Here is a 15,894-nt window from a genome sequence, read left to right on the forward strand (position 1 = left end):
GTGGCATTTTCTAAAGACACAGAGGGTATCAGTTTTCACAGGGTCTTCAAAACCCACAACAAATACACCTGTCGAGTCTAGTTTCCAAGTGACAACAAAGACGAGCTTTGCAGTGGTGTACATAAAGAGGCAGACGGGGTCTAAACAGGTAGCAGAAGATCTGAGTTATTTAAAATCTCAAAGCCGCTAAAAACCGCACACACCCACATTCCAGCTGGCGAGCGGAGGATCATTTTTTCAGCTGGATGTTCGACCTGTCTTTCTGCCATTTCCACCCTTAAACTTAACTCCTCAGGTCATGACAAATAAGCAATCACATTCAAACTTCCTGGGAATATTACAAAACATGTATCTCATTGCCTCCTCTCTGTGTTGACTCATCTTGTGTTCATTCACATTTGTGCTCTTCAGAAGAAGAAAACAAAAAAAAAACCCAAAACACACAACATTTGTAGAGCCAGTCTCCACATACCTCTATTAATGATCCCTCTCCTCTTTCTGGACCTCAACTGGATCTTTGAAAACCTCCCTGTGAAGTCACTGGGATCAAACTTATCCACTGACAGAGAGGCAATACGGTCCAGAACGATCTCATCCTGGCCTTCACTTTGGTTCACCCCGTGATCCTGATGTTGGTTCAGACAGTGGCCATTGCAATGATCTGAAGCACTGCTTTCAGCCCCAAGGCTGGTGGTGCTTTTGACATCTTCTAGAGACATGTCTCCCCTATTTGCTCATTAGCCAGTCTCCACAGGAGCTCACCGACACCTCGTAGAATATTGTCAAAATGTGGCCCTCCTCAGAGGAAGAAAGACAACTTTACATTGTTCCACAGAAGACTCAAAATATAAAAAAAATCCTTGTCCCAGAGGAAGGAAAAATACTTAAAAAGGCCATTCAGTCCATTTTCACTCTTCACCTTTTTCCCCACATTTTGGTATCCAGTTTCCTTTCAGGGTTTATTCGCTTTATGTTGTGTTCATTCAATCCCGAGACAGTGAGCTCATCGCTTTGTTGTTACACAGTTCTCCTGAGAGTTCAGGTCTTCCTCTCGAGGCTTTCTCACAGTTGTTTAAGATTTTGAAAACATTTTTTTGTAAAAAAAATCTTATTTTATTTGAAAGCAGATTTTCTGTAAAACCTTTCTTCTCTTTGCGTGCCCCACTTCAACTCTCACCTGCTCTCAGAGCGTTTCTCCTTCTGTCTTTTTCAGCCCTCTGAGGCACAGCTGTGTTTCTTCACTCTCAGGTGGTGAAAAAAGGGGAGGGAGCCAATTCCAAGAACGCAGCTTGATTGGGTGGTTTGTTAAATCTGGGTGGTTCTTTTACCCCTCCACTCCCTCGCATTTTCTTCCTCTCTTTTTCCTCTCTCCTACTCACCTTCCCTCACAGAGGCATTTTTGGCAATGAGAAAAATGATTTCTTTCTTGCGTCCTCTCTCACACACCTGCTTCCTGACTCTTGTTTCATCCTTTTTCCCCTCTCGCGTAGCAGTAGAGCATTAAAGAATGGCATCTGTTTACTGCTTTGGATAGCCGGAACACTGCGTGTTGGTGTGTCAGATACCCTGCGCTCACTGGTCGAAGCTGTTTAGCCAGTTACAGTAACCTCAATTGTTAATGGTGTAGGATTCCTGAGGACAGACACACCCATTAACAAAGCTTGGAGGGGTGGGGGGTAGGGTGTTTGGGTGGGTGAAAACACAAACAGGAAGCACAGTAGCCTAAAATTATGTTTGTAACAATCAGCTGCTGATTAGTACACACATTTCAGAGACAACTGTGGGGTGTGATTGTCATGTGGTTTTAAATCTGTCAAATAAAGTCTGGCAAATGCATATTTATGTACACTCATGAAAAAAAAGAAAACAATGACAGCTATACACGGAAGTGTTACAACATTATGATATAAGTAGGCTACTGTTACTGTTGAAGGTAAAACTTCCTTGATCTAATTCTGGAAAGGGACCAGGAATTACGCCAAATGTCAAAACGCAAATGACATCCCAGCCCCTTATCCAAAAACAAATCTCACGGGGAATACACTGCACTGTTTTAGTTTAACCCTAATTATGTGTTTCTTTAATGCTAATCCTTTAATCCTAACTCACATTACTAAAAGTCTTCCTCAATATGTAAATGGAAATTTTTAAAGTCAAAGCCTCGCAAATAATGTGCAGGGTCTTTTTTCAAACACTTACACTACATGAATTATTCAAGTAAATGTTCTTTATTAAAAAAGTGTAATCTTTCTTTACTCCTCACTCAATCTTCTCTCTGCAGGTAAGGTGGTAAACATCTCTTGGGAGCTCCATATCCTCCGGTGACTTCCTGCTGTGTATGCCATCGTCATGACATCAGCTTCACTTGGTGAATCATCCCGGGATTTTGCGCATGTAGGTGTGAAAACAAAACTTTCACGCCCTCCATGTAAAGACTGCAACACAGGTTTAATTAGGATGATTAAAACTCTCTCGTATGGGAAAACACTAAACCCACTTTACACATTAAACACTGTTTGCAGGTTCAGTGGAGTGGGAAACCACATTGTGAAAAATGCTGGATAAAGCGAGATGGTGTTGTGCAGAGGGTGATGCTTTTTATACACAGGAAGTGATGTCTTTGTTGAAAATGAAAAAATATATACGTAAGGCATGTGGAATTGACGTTACCACAACTCTGTAGCCCTCTTCTCATCCCTGCTTCAGGCCATCTGCTTGAAGCTACACCGGCCACTGGCTGCTAACAGGAAATGAGAATTTTCCTTCCTTGAATTTTGTAATCTGTCTTTCTTGAATCTCCACAATCACCACAAACAAAGGAGACTTCAAATGCCATCAAGGTCAAAGGTCGAATAAATACATCACACAAGCTAGTGTCTGGAGACAAAACAAAGAGCAAGGAAATAGCTAACGGCTGGCAAACAGGCACAGTGAGGCTCGGTGCCAAAGTCAGTTAGAGAGGCGTGCCGTCCCCTAAGGCAGTACAACAGCCAACTATTAAAAACAGACTCATTCACTCTTCCTCACATGAACACACACAAACAGGAGACTTTTATTCTGTATTTAATCTTTAATTCTGACCAACCAATCAAAGAAACCCCACAGATAAAAGTATCTGTCTTTTCTGCATTTTCATTTTATCTGCATTAAGATATGTATTAGAAACAACCTGACCTGACTATTAGTATAATATTAGTTTTTTAGTCATAATTTCTGAGTTACTTAACAGCCTGCACACAAATCAGCCTGAATATGAATTATGAAATAAGCACCAGCTTCTGCCCGCAGTACAGACATGGTTTGGTGTTATGGGACAACCAAATAGACCCAAAGAGACACACACACAAACCACAGGGTCATAGGCTAAAATAAACAGCTGCCATTCCTTAACTGTGATTCCTCCCCTGAGCGTCCCTCTGTTTTTGTTCAGTTTTATGTAGACTGTGCAGCTTTTCAACTTTAGTTATCAGCCACAACACTGCCAACAAAGAAAGAAATGTGTCCCTGCAAGTCAGAGGTGAAAGTTGAGCTGAGAAGACAAAGCGGAGCCATCCAGTCTCACATTCAACATTCAGTCTGAAATGTAGAAACTACTTCCTCCCACACAGTCTAGGTCAAAGGAGACTGTGCCACAACCATTTTTTGTGGGATCTTTTATTTTAAAAATCAAAAATTGCAATTTTGCTGCTTTTTCCATGTGTTCACATCCCAGATTAACAAGATTCATAGAATTAATTATTAATCTGAGAATGATTTTTTTCCACCTTTTTCTGCTTTGTACCTCTTAGTTTAACCTCAGCAGCCCAAAGCAACCCCTTGTATTTCTTCTCTGATCATCCCTCCACCTACTATTTAAATTGCACCATCTGGGACCTCTGTGACAGGGGACTTTTATCTCTCTTGTCAGTCAAATACGTTGTCTTGTTAACAGTTTCCAGACTCCCCCGTACACTCAGCAAGCCGGTCGAACAAGAGAAGATAAACAAGTTTACTTCTGGTCTTAAGCAACAAATCAAGACTAATTCAGTTCACAGTTAATGACACCCGCGCCTCACCACAAGCATCAGTCCAGATCACAGGGGACATTTGCTCCCGCAAGAGCGTATGACTGAGTGCATATTTTGAGTTAACACTTATAATAAAGGAGAGTGATTTTACTTTGTGGTTAAATCAAGCACCAAATACCTTTCAGCCTTACTAAATCATTATCATCATTGATGCGTGTGACAATAAAGAAAATGAAGGTTAGTAAATTGTTATTGTTTAAGTAAAAGTTACATGTAAGAATCCTACATTCAAATTTTCCTTGTGAACAGTACAAAGGAATTAACATTTAATTAAAAGTAAGGGAATCCTTCATGATGTCACTAAATGTTAGAATTGGCTGGTTGGTGTGTGATGAACAAAGCTGATTAAGTACAACACCTACTTTATACATGCATGCCTTCATAAAACTGGTTTAAACAGGCAAAGTAACTGACATGTTTATATTTACTGCATGTTTGGGCAGGGTTTAAGCTGAGAGTGACTTCTCGGAGTGAAAATGAAACTTTCACTTTTAGCGGCTGCATTTTCCGCATGCTTTCAAAACTACTTTGATTTTTGTTTTATAGTGTAAAGTATGAACACCACATTGTACACTGCGTACAAGGTTGTACGCAAAAGAATTGCATTCCATAAAGGTGTGTAATTATTTTTAGCCAGTGCTGGGGAAGAATGGAAGGCTTGATTATCAGACTAATAATTCATTTTTGTTGACTTAAACTCAAACATCAAACAGATTCAATTGATTAAAACAGCCTATACAAGTGAAAAGATGTGTCACGAGTTTAAAATTGATCACGTTTAAAAGTTTGCAATGCACCACTACAATTACTGTACTGTCTGCCACCCTATTGTGATATTTTGCCTCAGGCTCTCTGCAGGTCTTTTAAAATACCTTTTTCAATCACTTTCAGTCCGGTCCTTGTCTCTGACCATTTTCAGAGGATTGTCTTTCAATTGTTAAGCAACTTAACACTAATCTAAGAACCATTCAACCATAACATAAGACAGCCTGTCACAAAAAACAAAAAAATAAAACAAAACATAATATGACCCCATTTCTTTAGTTGAATCAATGAAAATTACCGACATGAAGGCAGATGTGAAGGAGATATTATCTCAAAATGTCTCATATCTTACAAAAAGAAGTGGCGGTATATAAAAATGTATTAATAGCAGATGAACAGTATCTGAAAGTCATGTCTTTAAGGAATAGAAAACAAGCCAGATCCAGACAGGACCTGAGAGATGCATCTGGCCTTTCAGTTGACCCATCTACTGTTTGCTGTGGTCTCATCAGAAATGATCTCAGTGGAAGGGAAACAGGGAGAAATAGCCAAGGTATGTCAAACTGCACAAGAACTTGACTAACTAAAAATCAAAAACAGATCTTAACTACTTGGTTTGAACCAAGAGATCAGGAGAGCGGTACAACAGTCTACAGGTATCAGTAAAACATAGTGGAGTCTTCTTTTTTTAGCATGACAATGATTTCAAACACACTTCTAATGCAGTAAAGGCATACCTGGAGAGAAAAACACACAAAGCAACACTATCAGCCATGGATTCGTCTCTCTACAGAGTCCAGACCTCAACATTACTGAAGCAGTGTGGGATCTTGGCAGAGAGCAGAATAAAAGGCAGCAACATCCAAAGAAGAGCTTTGAATGTGCTTCAAGAAGCCCCAAGAACTATTCCTGAAGACTACTTAGAGATATAACAAGACAGCTTGTCAAAGAGATTTCAGGCTGTGTTGAATAATAAAGGTGGTCACACCAAATATTGACTTTCAAGTTTGTTAGAAGTGTAAAAACTCTGTTTTTGCATTATATAATGTATTTGCATTATTTTTGCATGCTTCAACAAATCACTGCACCTATTTTTAATTTTCCCGATAAAATATAAAGAAATGAGGAGTGACTCAGCACTTTTTCTCAGTATTGTAGCTGTATTGTCCACATTGGTAGTTTAACAACTGATTATCTTCCATCTTTTTTTTCTCCTGCCATTATCATGCCCAAACACCGGCTCTACAATGGTGCCCTCTTGAGCCCATTACAGAAACAAAAGCTCTGCTTACCAATAGCGTTTCTTTCTGAGGAGGTCAGGTTTGTTAGTTTGTACGTTGACAAGATTGTTTTAAACACAATTAGCTTTGCCTGCAGCGCAGAAAAGATAAAAGCAAGGACTGATGGCTTGATTTTAAAAACAAAATGAGACATCAAAACATCAATTACAAAAAAATGCATCACGGCATTACATCACACTAGCCATTGAAGTGTACGTGTAAACAGACACACACACAACAATATGTCTTTCCATATAGAGCTGTGTTATATAACAGTATCTCTGGAGTCTCCAATGTGCGGGCTAATGCATAATCAAACAGCCTCAGAGCTCCATTAAATCTACAGGCGTGAAACAACGCTCCCTCAACAATTTCCTAAAATCTTAAAACAAACACACACACACACAAAACACACACAAGCAAATTCAATTAATTCTTTGTTAAATCAATACATCGACACGCCGCTCAAACAGGCTTAACAGGCCATGTAAGACAAAAACTATTTAGCTGCTCTCTGAATAATATTCGGAGAGCAGCACACCCATAAAATGAGCACCTGGGGCAAAACAAACAGGGAGCGTGATGGTAAGGACTGTGTGATGATGTCTTCTGTGTGTGAGTCAACTGGTGTGTCTCTGGCAGAAGAACCACGTTATGTAAGGCAGTGGGAGTGAGGTGTCTAGTGGTATCTATGGGAACAAAGAGGGTGAGGAAAGACAGAGAGCTCAGCTGACTGAGGTTCACCAGTCCAGAGTGTGAGGTCGCACTTTCTGTTGTTCACACATACGCGCGTGTGTGTGTGGAGATGGCTGAGCAGTTACTTTCTGGCAGATTTACTTAAACAAATAAAGGGTGGCCATGCTCATCCACACCGTACAACCTTAATTAAGCTTCCAAAAATATATTTTGGAAACTTACAGCAGCATTATACCAGATTAGTCTCTGCCACTCATGTTAAAAGTTGTCTGGAAAAAATAAAAAAAAAGTTGTCATGAGCTCCTTAGATCTGATCTCTGTGACCTGTGAGCGGGATTGAAGGGCCTGTCGACAAATAGACGGTAAAGCTTAAAAGAACTCAGCCATTTACACTAACGTGCCAAAAAACAGAGTCTCAAGTATCATAAAAGGGGTGAAAGAAGGCTTCTCTACAAAACTTGAGAAACCCGATAATAGAGGGCCAAAAATTTTAAAATGATACTCTCACATGGATAGTGGCTGATAGCAAACTCTTTGTTTGAATAGCCAATATTCTCTACAACTAAATGCACAGAAACAAATGCCAATTCTAATTTTAAATAATAAAGTTTCTCTCAAAATGAATTTTTAATGTGGTTTGATGATGCTAAAAGGTAATAAATGCAGGGCTTTTTGCTCCACTACAGTGGTGCTGATGTATAAATCAGTCATGCTACAAAGGCAATTGAAGCCCGAGTGGGGCAGCGCATTATAAAGCACCTCCACGTATTAAACAGCAAGTACAAGAAAATTTAAATCTTAAAAAAAGTTTCAGATTCAAACAATTAAAGAAGGACTTCCTTAAATAAGCTTTGAATCTGTAAGAATAATCACTATCTGTGCAAATGCATTATGCTTATTTAAAAATGAAATCAAACTAGACTGGTGTAGAGGAAACTTATTCCAAAAACACCAGTCTGGATTTCAGGAATTGTACATCTTGAAATCCAGATTGGGAACAAACTTAAAGGGATCGAAGGAACCTCAGAGAAGCACAATACTCTGACACACATGTCAAACTGTGTGTGTGTGTGTGTGTGTGTGTGTGTGTGTGTGTGTGTGTGTGTGTGTGTGTGTGTGTGTGTTACTTGTAGCGTAAATCCATACCCAGAACAATAGAGTTAACTGGGTCACTCCTACTGCTGCTGCTGACTGGCTGTGCCAAAAAAGCTGGAGTGATGAAGAGGACTATGATTCATGAGAAAGAAAGGGAGTAAGCCTGAGATGTGTGAACAGTGTGAGCAGCACACTTCACCACAGCACAGTACAACACAACACAACACAACACAACACAACAGAAGAGCACAAAACCCCTATTAAATATCAATCAGATTTCAAAACATTTAAAACAGTCAGCAGGGTACTGCTGCCTGCAATGATACATCCTCAAACACTGGCTTCCTCTCACAAAACATCCAAGCTGACTGCTTCTGGACATCTCAGCAATGGGATAATAACAACGGGAGACCACCCGACCTGGACTACACATTGATCCACAGCCCACAACTCTACACGTCTTCTCAATGACGAAAAACACCTCATCGGTGAGGGGTCCAAAAGGCCCAGACAGGGTATCAGACGGGCACCGGAACTGAGAGACGTGCGTGTTTTCTCTTCCAGACGTGACACACTTTTTTTTAATGCTCCCAGATTGTAATCACTGGCAAGTAGCACTGCTGGTATTTACATTAGCTCCCTCGCTGATAGCTAAAGTGTAGCGTAGCCATCATAAAGTGTGATTTACTATGATAGTCGCTGTTTTAGATAAACACTGTTGCTTTAGCTAACTTGCCTCACAAAGCCGCTCGGCATTGTTCGCTGTGTTGGTGGCACCGAGGCAACTAAAGAAGCGAGTTTAGGTTAAGTCACATTCTCCTTTTCTTTCTTTTAATGGCCGACCACTGTAACCGGCTAAGCCTATGGCTAACTCAGCTGCTAAAGAGCTAGTAGAAGCCCCCCGTGGTAGTTAGAGCTATCGATGTTGTATTAAGAAATTGCTCGGTTCCCTTTGTGGTTGACACAGAGCCGTTAAACAGCACCGGGCATAGCACTGGCGAATCATTTAGATTAACTGTACCTTTTCTGCGTCGACCTCGGCCACTACAGGATCATTTCCTAGCACCAGTTCTTTGTTTATGTGATTCGGTGGCTTGTTTTCATCAATCCTCCTCGTCTCTCTCCTCCAGGAGTCGTGCCGCCTCAGCTGACAGCGCTACTGCTCGGGATGTGAGTGCCCCGCCCTTAGCAACCAATCGAACGCCAAGAAGCCGGTAACTGAGGCAAGACAAGCTTCCTATTGGTTAGCAGCTGTGTCCATAAACGTGTCGCTAGGGTCGCACCTTGGACCAAGGGCAGGACACCTGCTATGAAAGGATGCTGAGAACCACAGGTGAGGCCAAATCAAAAGAGGAAAAATCCGTGGAAAGCAAGTCCACAGACACGTCGCAGCAGGATAACAGGCACCTTTATTATACGTAGCTGCACAAAGTAATATGGAGGTGAAACAGCTTCATTTTTGTATTGTGATTATCATTACCTTTTTTTTTTTTTTTTTTTACCAAGAACTCCCACTGAGAACAGCATCTCGTTTACAAAAGAAACCTGGCTAAACTAGAGACCATACAACCTAACACATCTAAAAAAAAAAGAAAAGAAAAAGCTAGAAATACAACAAAATGTGCACAATCCTACACATAATAATATGAATATAAAATATGAGTGCTATTGTTATGGCTAAAAATAGTCATAACATAGAAGATTAAAGCATTAAATGACTTCTCAAAAGAAACACCCACAAGTGTCCTTCACTACATTACTTATTATGCTTTTAAATTGAATATATAAATATTACTTCATTTTTCATTTAAATTGATTAGAAATGTTATTTTTTGTATTAAAAATTTATAATTCTTTATTAATATTTATTAATACAAAAAAATCAGCAAGGAGGACAATTTGTATTACCGATAGCAAGTACCAATTCAGTTATAAGAAGTATTTTAGATGGTGCTATTAAGGAATAGAATTTGGTGCCACTGCAGATAGAGAGAAACACTTTTGACTACGGTTAAAAACTGTTAACATGAGCCTGGATCTGTAAAAGTTATATCAGGTATAATTTGTGCTGTGAGAAGCTGTTTTTTGTTGTTTGTTTGTGTGTGTGTGTGTGTGTGTGTGTGTGTGTGTGTGTGTGTGTGTGTGTGTGTGTGTGTGTGTATGTTTAACAGCAAACTATTAAAATGTAAGGATTTGTGACCCCAGGAATAAAGGTGCTGCACTGCTTCAGCTAATAGGAATCTTGAGAAAATAAACTGAAGATAGAAGGATGTTTAAATGTAGGTCTGTTTTGTAAATTATCCCATGTCCAAAGTGACAAAGTAACCATTTAGAGAAGTGTAGCTGGTAGCTATTGGTATGTGGACAGAGAGGGATACAGAGCTAAACTGGAAGTTTAGCTAGAATGGTTTTATAGAGGAAAACAATGCCAGCACTGTTTTTTGGTAATCAAGGTTTTCAGTCATGTTCATTTTATAATAGGGAAATATTCATCTCCGTGTGTATGTAAATAAACATACATAAAGTACACCACTGCTTATTTTTGTTTGCGCTGTCTTCCTTTCAGGTTACAGAAAGCCTTAAAGAATGACCTACTACTGCTCATACAAAAAAGCCAAAAATATATGAATGTGCTTCATGTTAGTTCATGTCTTTTTATTGTTATTTAATTTAAGAAAAACCAATATAGAGCCTGACACCAACAAACACCATCAAAAAGCACACAACTCACACCGAGAGGATGCGTACCGAATTTTATACACTAAACAAACATAAGCAATTAGATATAAATAGAAATAATAATAAAAGATTATGGGAAATCCTGAACAGTGTTATAAAATGTGGGACTGGACAAAAGAACTATCCCAAGTATTTCATTTGTAATGACCATGAAGAATACAATATGGATGTTGTGGCAAATAGTCTCAATGAATTCTTTGTAACTGCTGGACCAAATTTAGCAAGAACAATCACTCATCCTGGGAAAGCACAGGAAAAACCCGATACACTGATTGACAGAAATCCATATTCTATGTTTCTCACAGCCGTTGATGAAAATGAAGTTCTTGAAATTGTCAAAAAATGTAAAAATCACAAATCTTTGGATTGTAATGATATTGATATGATAGTGGTTAAAAGAGTCATTGAGGCTATTATAAAACCATTTACATACATCTGTAATTTATCATTTCAAACTGGTCGATTTCCAGACAGAATGAAAATAGCAAAAGTTATACCTCTATACAAATCTGGAAACAAACACCATTTCACAAACTACAGGCCTGTCTCTTTACTACCCCAATTCTCAAAAGTTCTTGAAAAACTGTTTAAAAACAGACTGGAAAAATTTATAGATAAACATAAACTACTCACTGAGAGTCAGTACGGATTCAGATCAAGCAGATCAACATCATCGGCACTATTAGATTCAATAGAATACATCACAAATTCCATAGACAAAAAGCAATATGTGGCTGGGTTATTCATAGACTTGACAAAGGCATTTGACACTATAGATCATGATATATTAATAAGAAAACTGGAACGTTATGGTGTCAGAGGGGTAGTTTTAGATTGGGTCCGGAGTTATTTAAGTGACAGAAAGCAGTTTGTGAAAATAAATGGTGGTTGCTCCTTATGTATGGACATTGCTTGTGGTGTACCCCAAGGGTCAGTTTTGGGTCCAAAATTCTTCAACTTGTACATTAACGACATCTGTAAAGTGTCCAAAGTATTAAAAATGGTTCTCTTTGCTGACGATACAAACATTTTTTGCTCTGGTGATGATCTGCAGAATTTATTGGAGGATATGACTAATGAAATAAGTAAAGTGAAGTTCTGGCTTGATAAAAACAAATTATCATTAAATTTGAATAAATCTAAACTTATGTTATTTGGAAATAGTAGTTTAAATACTAATGCAAAGATTCAAATAAATGGTGTTGATATTGAAAGCGTCAGTGAAAATAAATTTCTGGGGGTAATAACAGATGAAAAACTTAACTGGAGAGCTCACGTAAGATATATTCATTCCAAAGTATCACGAAGCATTGCAGTACTAAACAAGGCAAAACAGGTATTCGACAGAACATCACTTCATATTCTCTACTGTTCACTGGTTTCGCCATACTTAAGCTATTGTGCAGAGGTCTGGGGCAATAACTATAAAACCACATTACATTCACTTTTTACTCTTCAAAAGAAAGCAATTCGAATCATCCACAATGCAGGTTATAGGGAACATACAAACTCACTATTTTTGCAGTCTGAAATATTGAAAATTGACGATATAGTGAAATTCCAAACAGCACAAATTCTATTCAAAGCAAAAAATAAAGAACTGCCAGGTAATATTCAGAGTATGTTTTTTTTTTAAAGAAGGAAGTTATAATTTAAGGGGTTTTTGTAACTTCAAAACAATGAAGGTACGTACTACAAGAAAAGGCTTTTGTGTTTCTGTTCATGGAGTGAAACTATGGAACAAACTGAATATGGAATTAAAGCAATGTCCAAACATAAAACTGTTCAAAAAGAGTTATAAAAATATGATCTTCTCGATCTATAAAGAAAAGGAAAATATTTAAATTAAGTGAATGTCTCTATTTAAAAACAAACAAACAAAAAATTCATGATGTGATATTATAGTATATAGTATATCAGAAATCTGTTCACTATTTTTATTACAAATTATATCAGTAAGGAAGCTGACTAAATATTCACTGATAATTTATGGGACAGGGGTGGGATTAAATAAGTGTATACTTCTTCCCACTCCCTTTCAACATGTAAATTAATCAGAACGTTTTTTTGTATGTAATTTGTATAGTATATTTTTTTTCTCTCATTTCTTTTCTAAATGTACTTGTATATTGTTCACATGTTGAAATAAATTACCAATCAATCAATCAATCAATCAATACAGCATAACAGGAAATAAGGGCCTTGTTAGGATTCCATTGCTTGGCATATTAATGAGAAATGTATGCAAGTATTAAACAGCCATTTTTATTTATCTGTCCAGCTTTCCTTTTCATGTCATCAGTGTCTAAACTCCTCCACGTTTAATGATTGTCACTAAGTTAAAGGAGCTTTTAAAGGTCCATTGGTGCACTGATAAAAAAAAATAAAAAAAATCAGTCATCAAAACATGAAAGAAATCTGGAAAAGTCCAGGTCCAAAGTCTCATGTGCAGATGTTGAGAGTGTCGCAATTCAGTCTCCTCATTTGTCAGTTTGTTAATTACATGTAATATGACATACGTGTACAAAATGCTTTCATCCAAGTTGTCAGTCAAATGAAGAGTTCAGAACAGTTCTCTTAAACAGCATGACTATGGCACAAAGGGCCAGCACCATATTGGTTCAGTTTCAACATTAGTTCAGTCAAAGCAGATACAGTACATGTAAATGGAAGAATATGACATGAAACCAAGAATTATGAGGATAGTTAAACAAGCTGATAAAAACCCAAAAAGTGATGGGCATGGAGGAATTAAAGGGCAAGACAAAAAAGAAACCAGTAGGTAAGCAGAGATTAACTGGATAGCTCTGTATATAAAATATGTTCTTCATTAATATTATGCCACTGGTATTTGTCAGTCTCTCTGTGTTTGTCCCACAGCTTCTAAATTTCATAAAAAGTTCACCATAGGGACTGTTTAGGATCTATGTGTGTATTTTACAAGAGTCATCTAAACACTTTTCTTGACAGACTTAAGGAATTTTAAGGCAGGGATGTCAAACTCATTTTACATGAGCCACATAAAGCTCATTTTCATCTTAACTGAAATGCGCTTTTCTATCGTTTTAAAGAAGTTAACTGCACAGTTAATCCCTCCTATATCTTAACAGATTAATGAAAAGTGCAATTTAAATTGGGCATCTCCTTTTACGTGATAAAGAAATGCTGCTGTAAGTAAATAAAAAGAAATCTGTCAGAATGACTTTTGGGCTTTGACAGTAAGAAATAAATGTGTAAAATTACATAAAAAGTTTTGGTAGCTCATTGCCCAGAGTGTCCTATCATTAAAAAAGTTCTGTTTTCACTGGGAGGAAGTGGGGAGCGTGGTTTTTATCAGTAGAAAAAAAGCTGTAAAACTTATGAGAGTACGGTAAAAAGTCCAAGATTTATGAGCTCCTTCAATTTCCCCAAAGCAGCCCAATGGGACTAGAGTTTTTGCCTGGCCAATTCTAGCCCCTGGGCCCTATGTTTGACACCCATTTTATGGTCTGCGCCATCCTCAGGATGGCTTGACATTAACAGTATATTTTATAAATTATGACTGGACCAGTTGTAAGATCTTGAATTTTTATATTATGTTCATTATATTTTATTAATTCAAGTGGTGAAGTGCAACAGTGGTTAGGTCTTTTGCCTCAAAGCAAAAAGGTCTGGCCTGCATGGGCTCTCTTTGGGTACTATTTGTATTTGGGTCCAAATATGTTCATGTTAGGATATTTGGTGATTCTATCCTGGATGTGGGTGTGAATGTGAACGTAAAACAATAAAAAAGGACTAGTAGCTTACAAAATGCTGTATCTTTACAAATACATCATCAGGCATAGAGAGGATCTGCGCTTATAAGTGACACCTGCTGGAGGTAAACGGGTGGCTGGTAGCACAGACCCCGTGACGTCTCCATAAAGATTGTGGACGAGGTAAGGCTTTTGCGGTCTTTCTTCAGACATAATACTCCTCCTGGCAGAAGAGTATTAGGAGTATTGCCAGTGACAGAGTAAAACTTCCACCTGCTCTCTGAAGAAGCTGGTGGTCAAGGTGTACAGGATGGGGTTCAAGGCACTGTTGATGGGAAGGATGAAGATGACAACCCAGCTGGAGATAGTGCCTAAGGAAGGAAACATTTCACAAGTGATTGAAATCTAGAGAAATATAATTGTGTTGATGCTTGTTAGCAAACTATTCAATAAAGTAACACAGTGACCTATACATATACACACACATGTATATATATATATCCATCCATAGGTCCCTCATCCTATTCATGTAGCCCCTTCCGCCGGGGTTACTTGCGTAGTAGCATTCCAACAACGCCCTTTTTTTTGTCTCTTGCCCACCGATGCCTTCCTGTTCCAGTAGCCCACTTTTCGTCAGGGTACCCTGGTTCCTCAACACCTGACGCGGACCTCGTTGATCCGGGCGACGTCCGAGCCGGCATGCCTTCATATTTATCCGTCTCGCTCATGTCTGCGGTAGGCTTGCTTAATATAGGGGGTCTAGCCTTAGGACCCTTACTGGATACAGACGCCCCAGGCAGGAATCGAACTCGCAATCCTGTGTTCCAAAGGCGTGTAGTCTAACCACTACGCATTCGTAAGAAGGGACTGCTAGATATATATATATATATATATATATATATATATATATATATATATATATATATATATATATATATATATATATATATATATATATATATATATATATATACATATATACACACACACACACACACACACACACACACACACACACACATATATATGTTTCACTTCTTACCAGGGATCTCCACCTCCAGCAGCGAGAGGACTTTCACCAAAAATATAGGAATCCAGCAGAGGGCATCAGAGAACACGATGAAGAAAAACCTGTTGGCCACAGCCACATCTCTGTGCAGTCCGCTCCTCAGGTCGGTGGCATTGATGCCGGTTTTATAGATGGAGCAGAACATACTGGAGTAGGAGAATACAATCACCAGGAAAGCCACCAGGTTTAGACCTAAAGAGATACAAATGCTTTTCATGCTGGCTGGGACTATATCAAACACTGTTATGCAGTTCATACAGTATTAAATACAGTATTTAAGTGGTTTTGAACACAGGACAGTTCTGCTTCACAGATTTGTACTGCGTAGTTTTTTTTACTTTACACTTTGTATATTCTGTGATAATGAACAATTTCGCATTTCTTTGGGTGTTTAAAGTTTAAATGGAAGATTGTCTTTCTTTTCTGAAAAAGACAATTTAAAAAAAAGA

General features: G+C 38.3%; 2 protein-coding genes across 8 annotated transcripts in view; both read right to left on the reverse strand.

Annotated features, from left to right (window-relative positions):
* fryb (furry homolog b (Drosophila)) overlaps positions 1-9,077 on the reverse strand; it is a 57,583-nt gene extending 48,506 nt beyond the window's left edge. For 5 of the 7 annotated variants that reach the window (XM_026181025.1, XM_026181024.1, XM_026181022.1 and 2 more), the window contains exons 1-2: positions 8,925-9,077; positions 473-2,435 (exon numbers count right to left, since the gene is read on the reverse strand). In XM_026181025.1, the coding sequence (XP_026036810.1) occupies positions 473-719 (247 nt within the window). In that variant the 5' untranslated portion in view covers positions 720-2,435; positions 8,925-9,077. The other 2 variants (XM_026181021.1, XM_026181029.1) reach the window with 2 other exon arrangements.
* Positions 9,078-12,822: 3,745 nt separating this feature from the next.
* The window catches only part of rxfp2a (relaxin family peptide receptor 2a), a 40,450-nt gene continuing 37,378 nt past the window's right edge, over positions 12,823-15,894 (reverse strand). The window contains 3 exon segments of the mRNA XM_026182802.1: positions 12,823-14,588; positions 14,590-14,747; positions 15,419-15,637. Of these exon segments, the coding sequence (XP_026038587.1) occupies positions 14,457-14,588; positions 14,590-14,747; positions 15,419-15,637 (509 nt within the window). The 3' untranslated portion in view covers positions 12,823-14,456.

The sequence above is a fragment of the Astatotilapia calliptera genome, chromosome 10 (genome assembly GCF_900246225.1).
Source record: "Astatotilapia calliptera chromosome 10, fAstCal1.2, whole genome shotgun sequence".
Taxonomy (NCBI): domain Eukaryota; kingdom Metazoa; phylum Chordata; class Actinopteri; order Cichliformes; family Cichlidae; genus Astatotilapia; species Astatotilapia calliptera.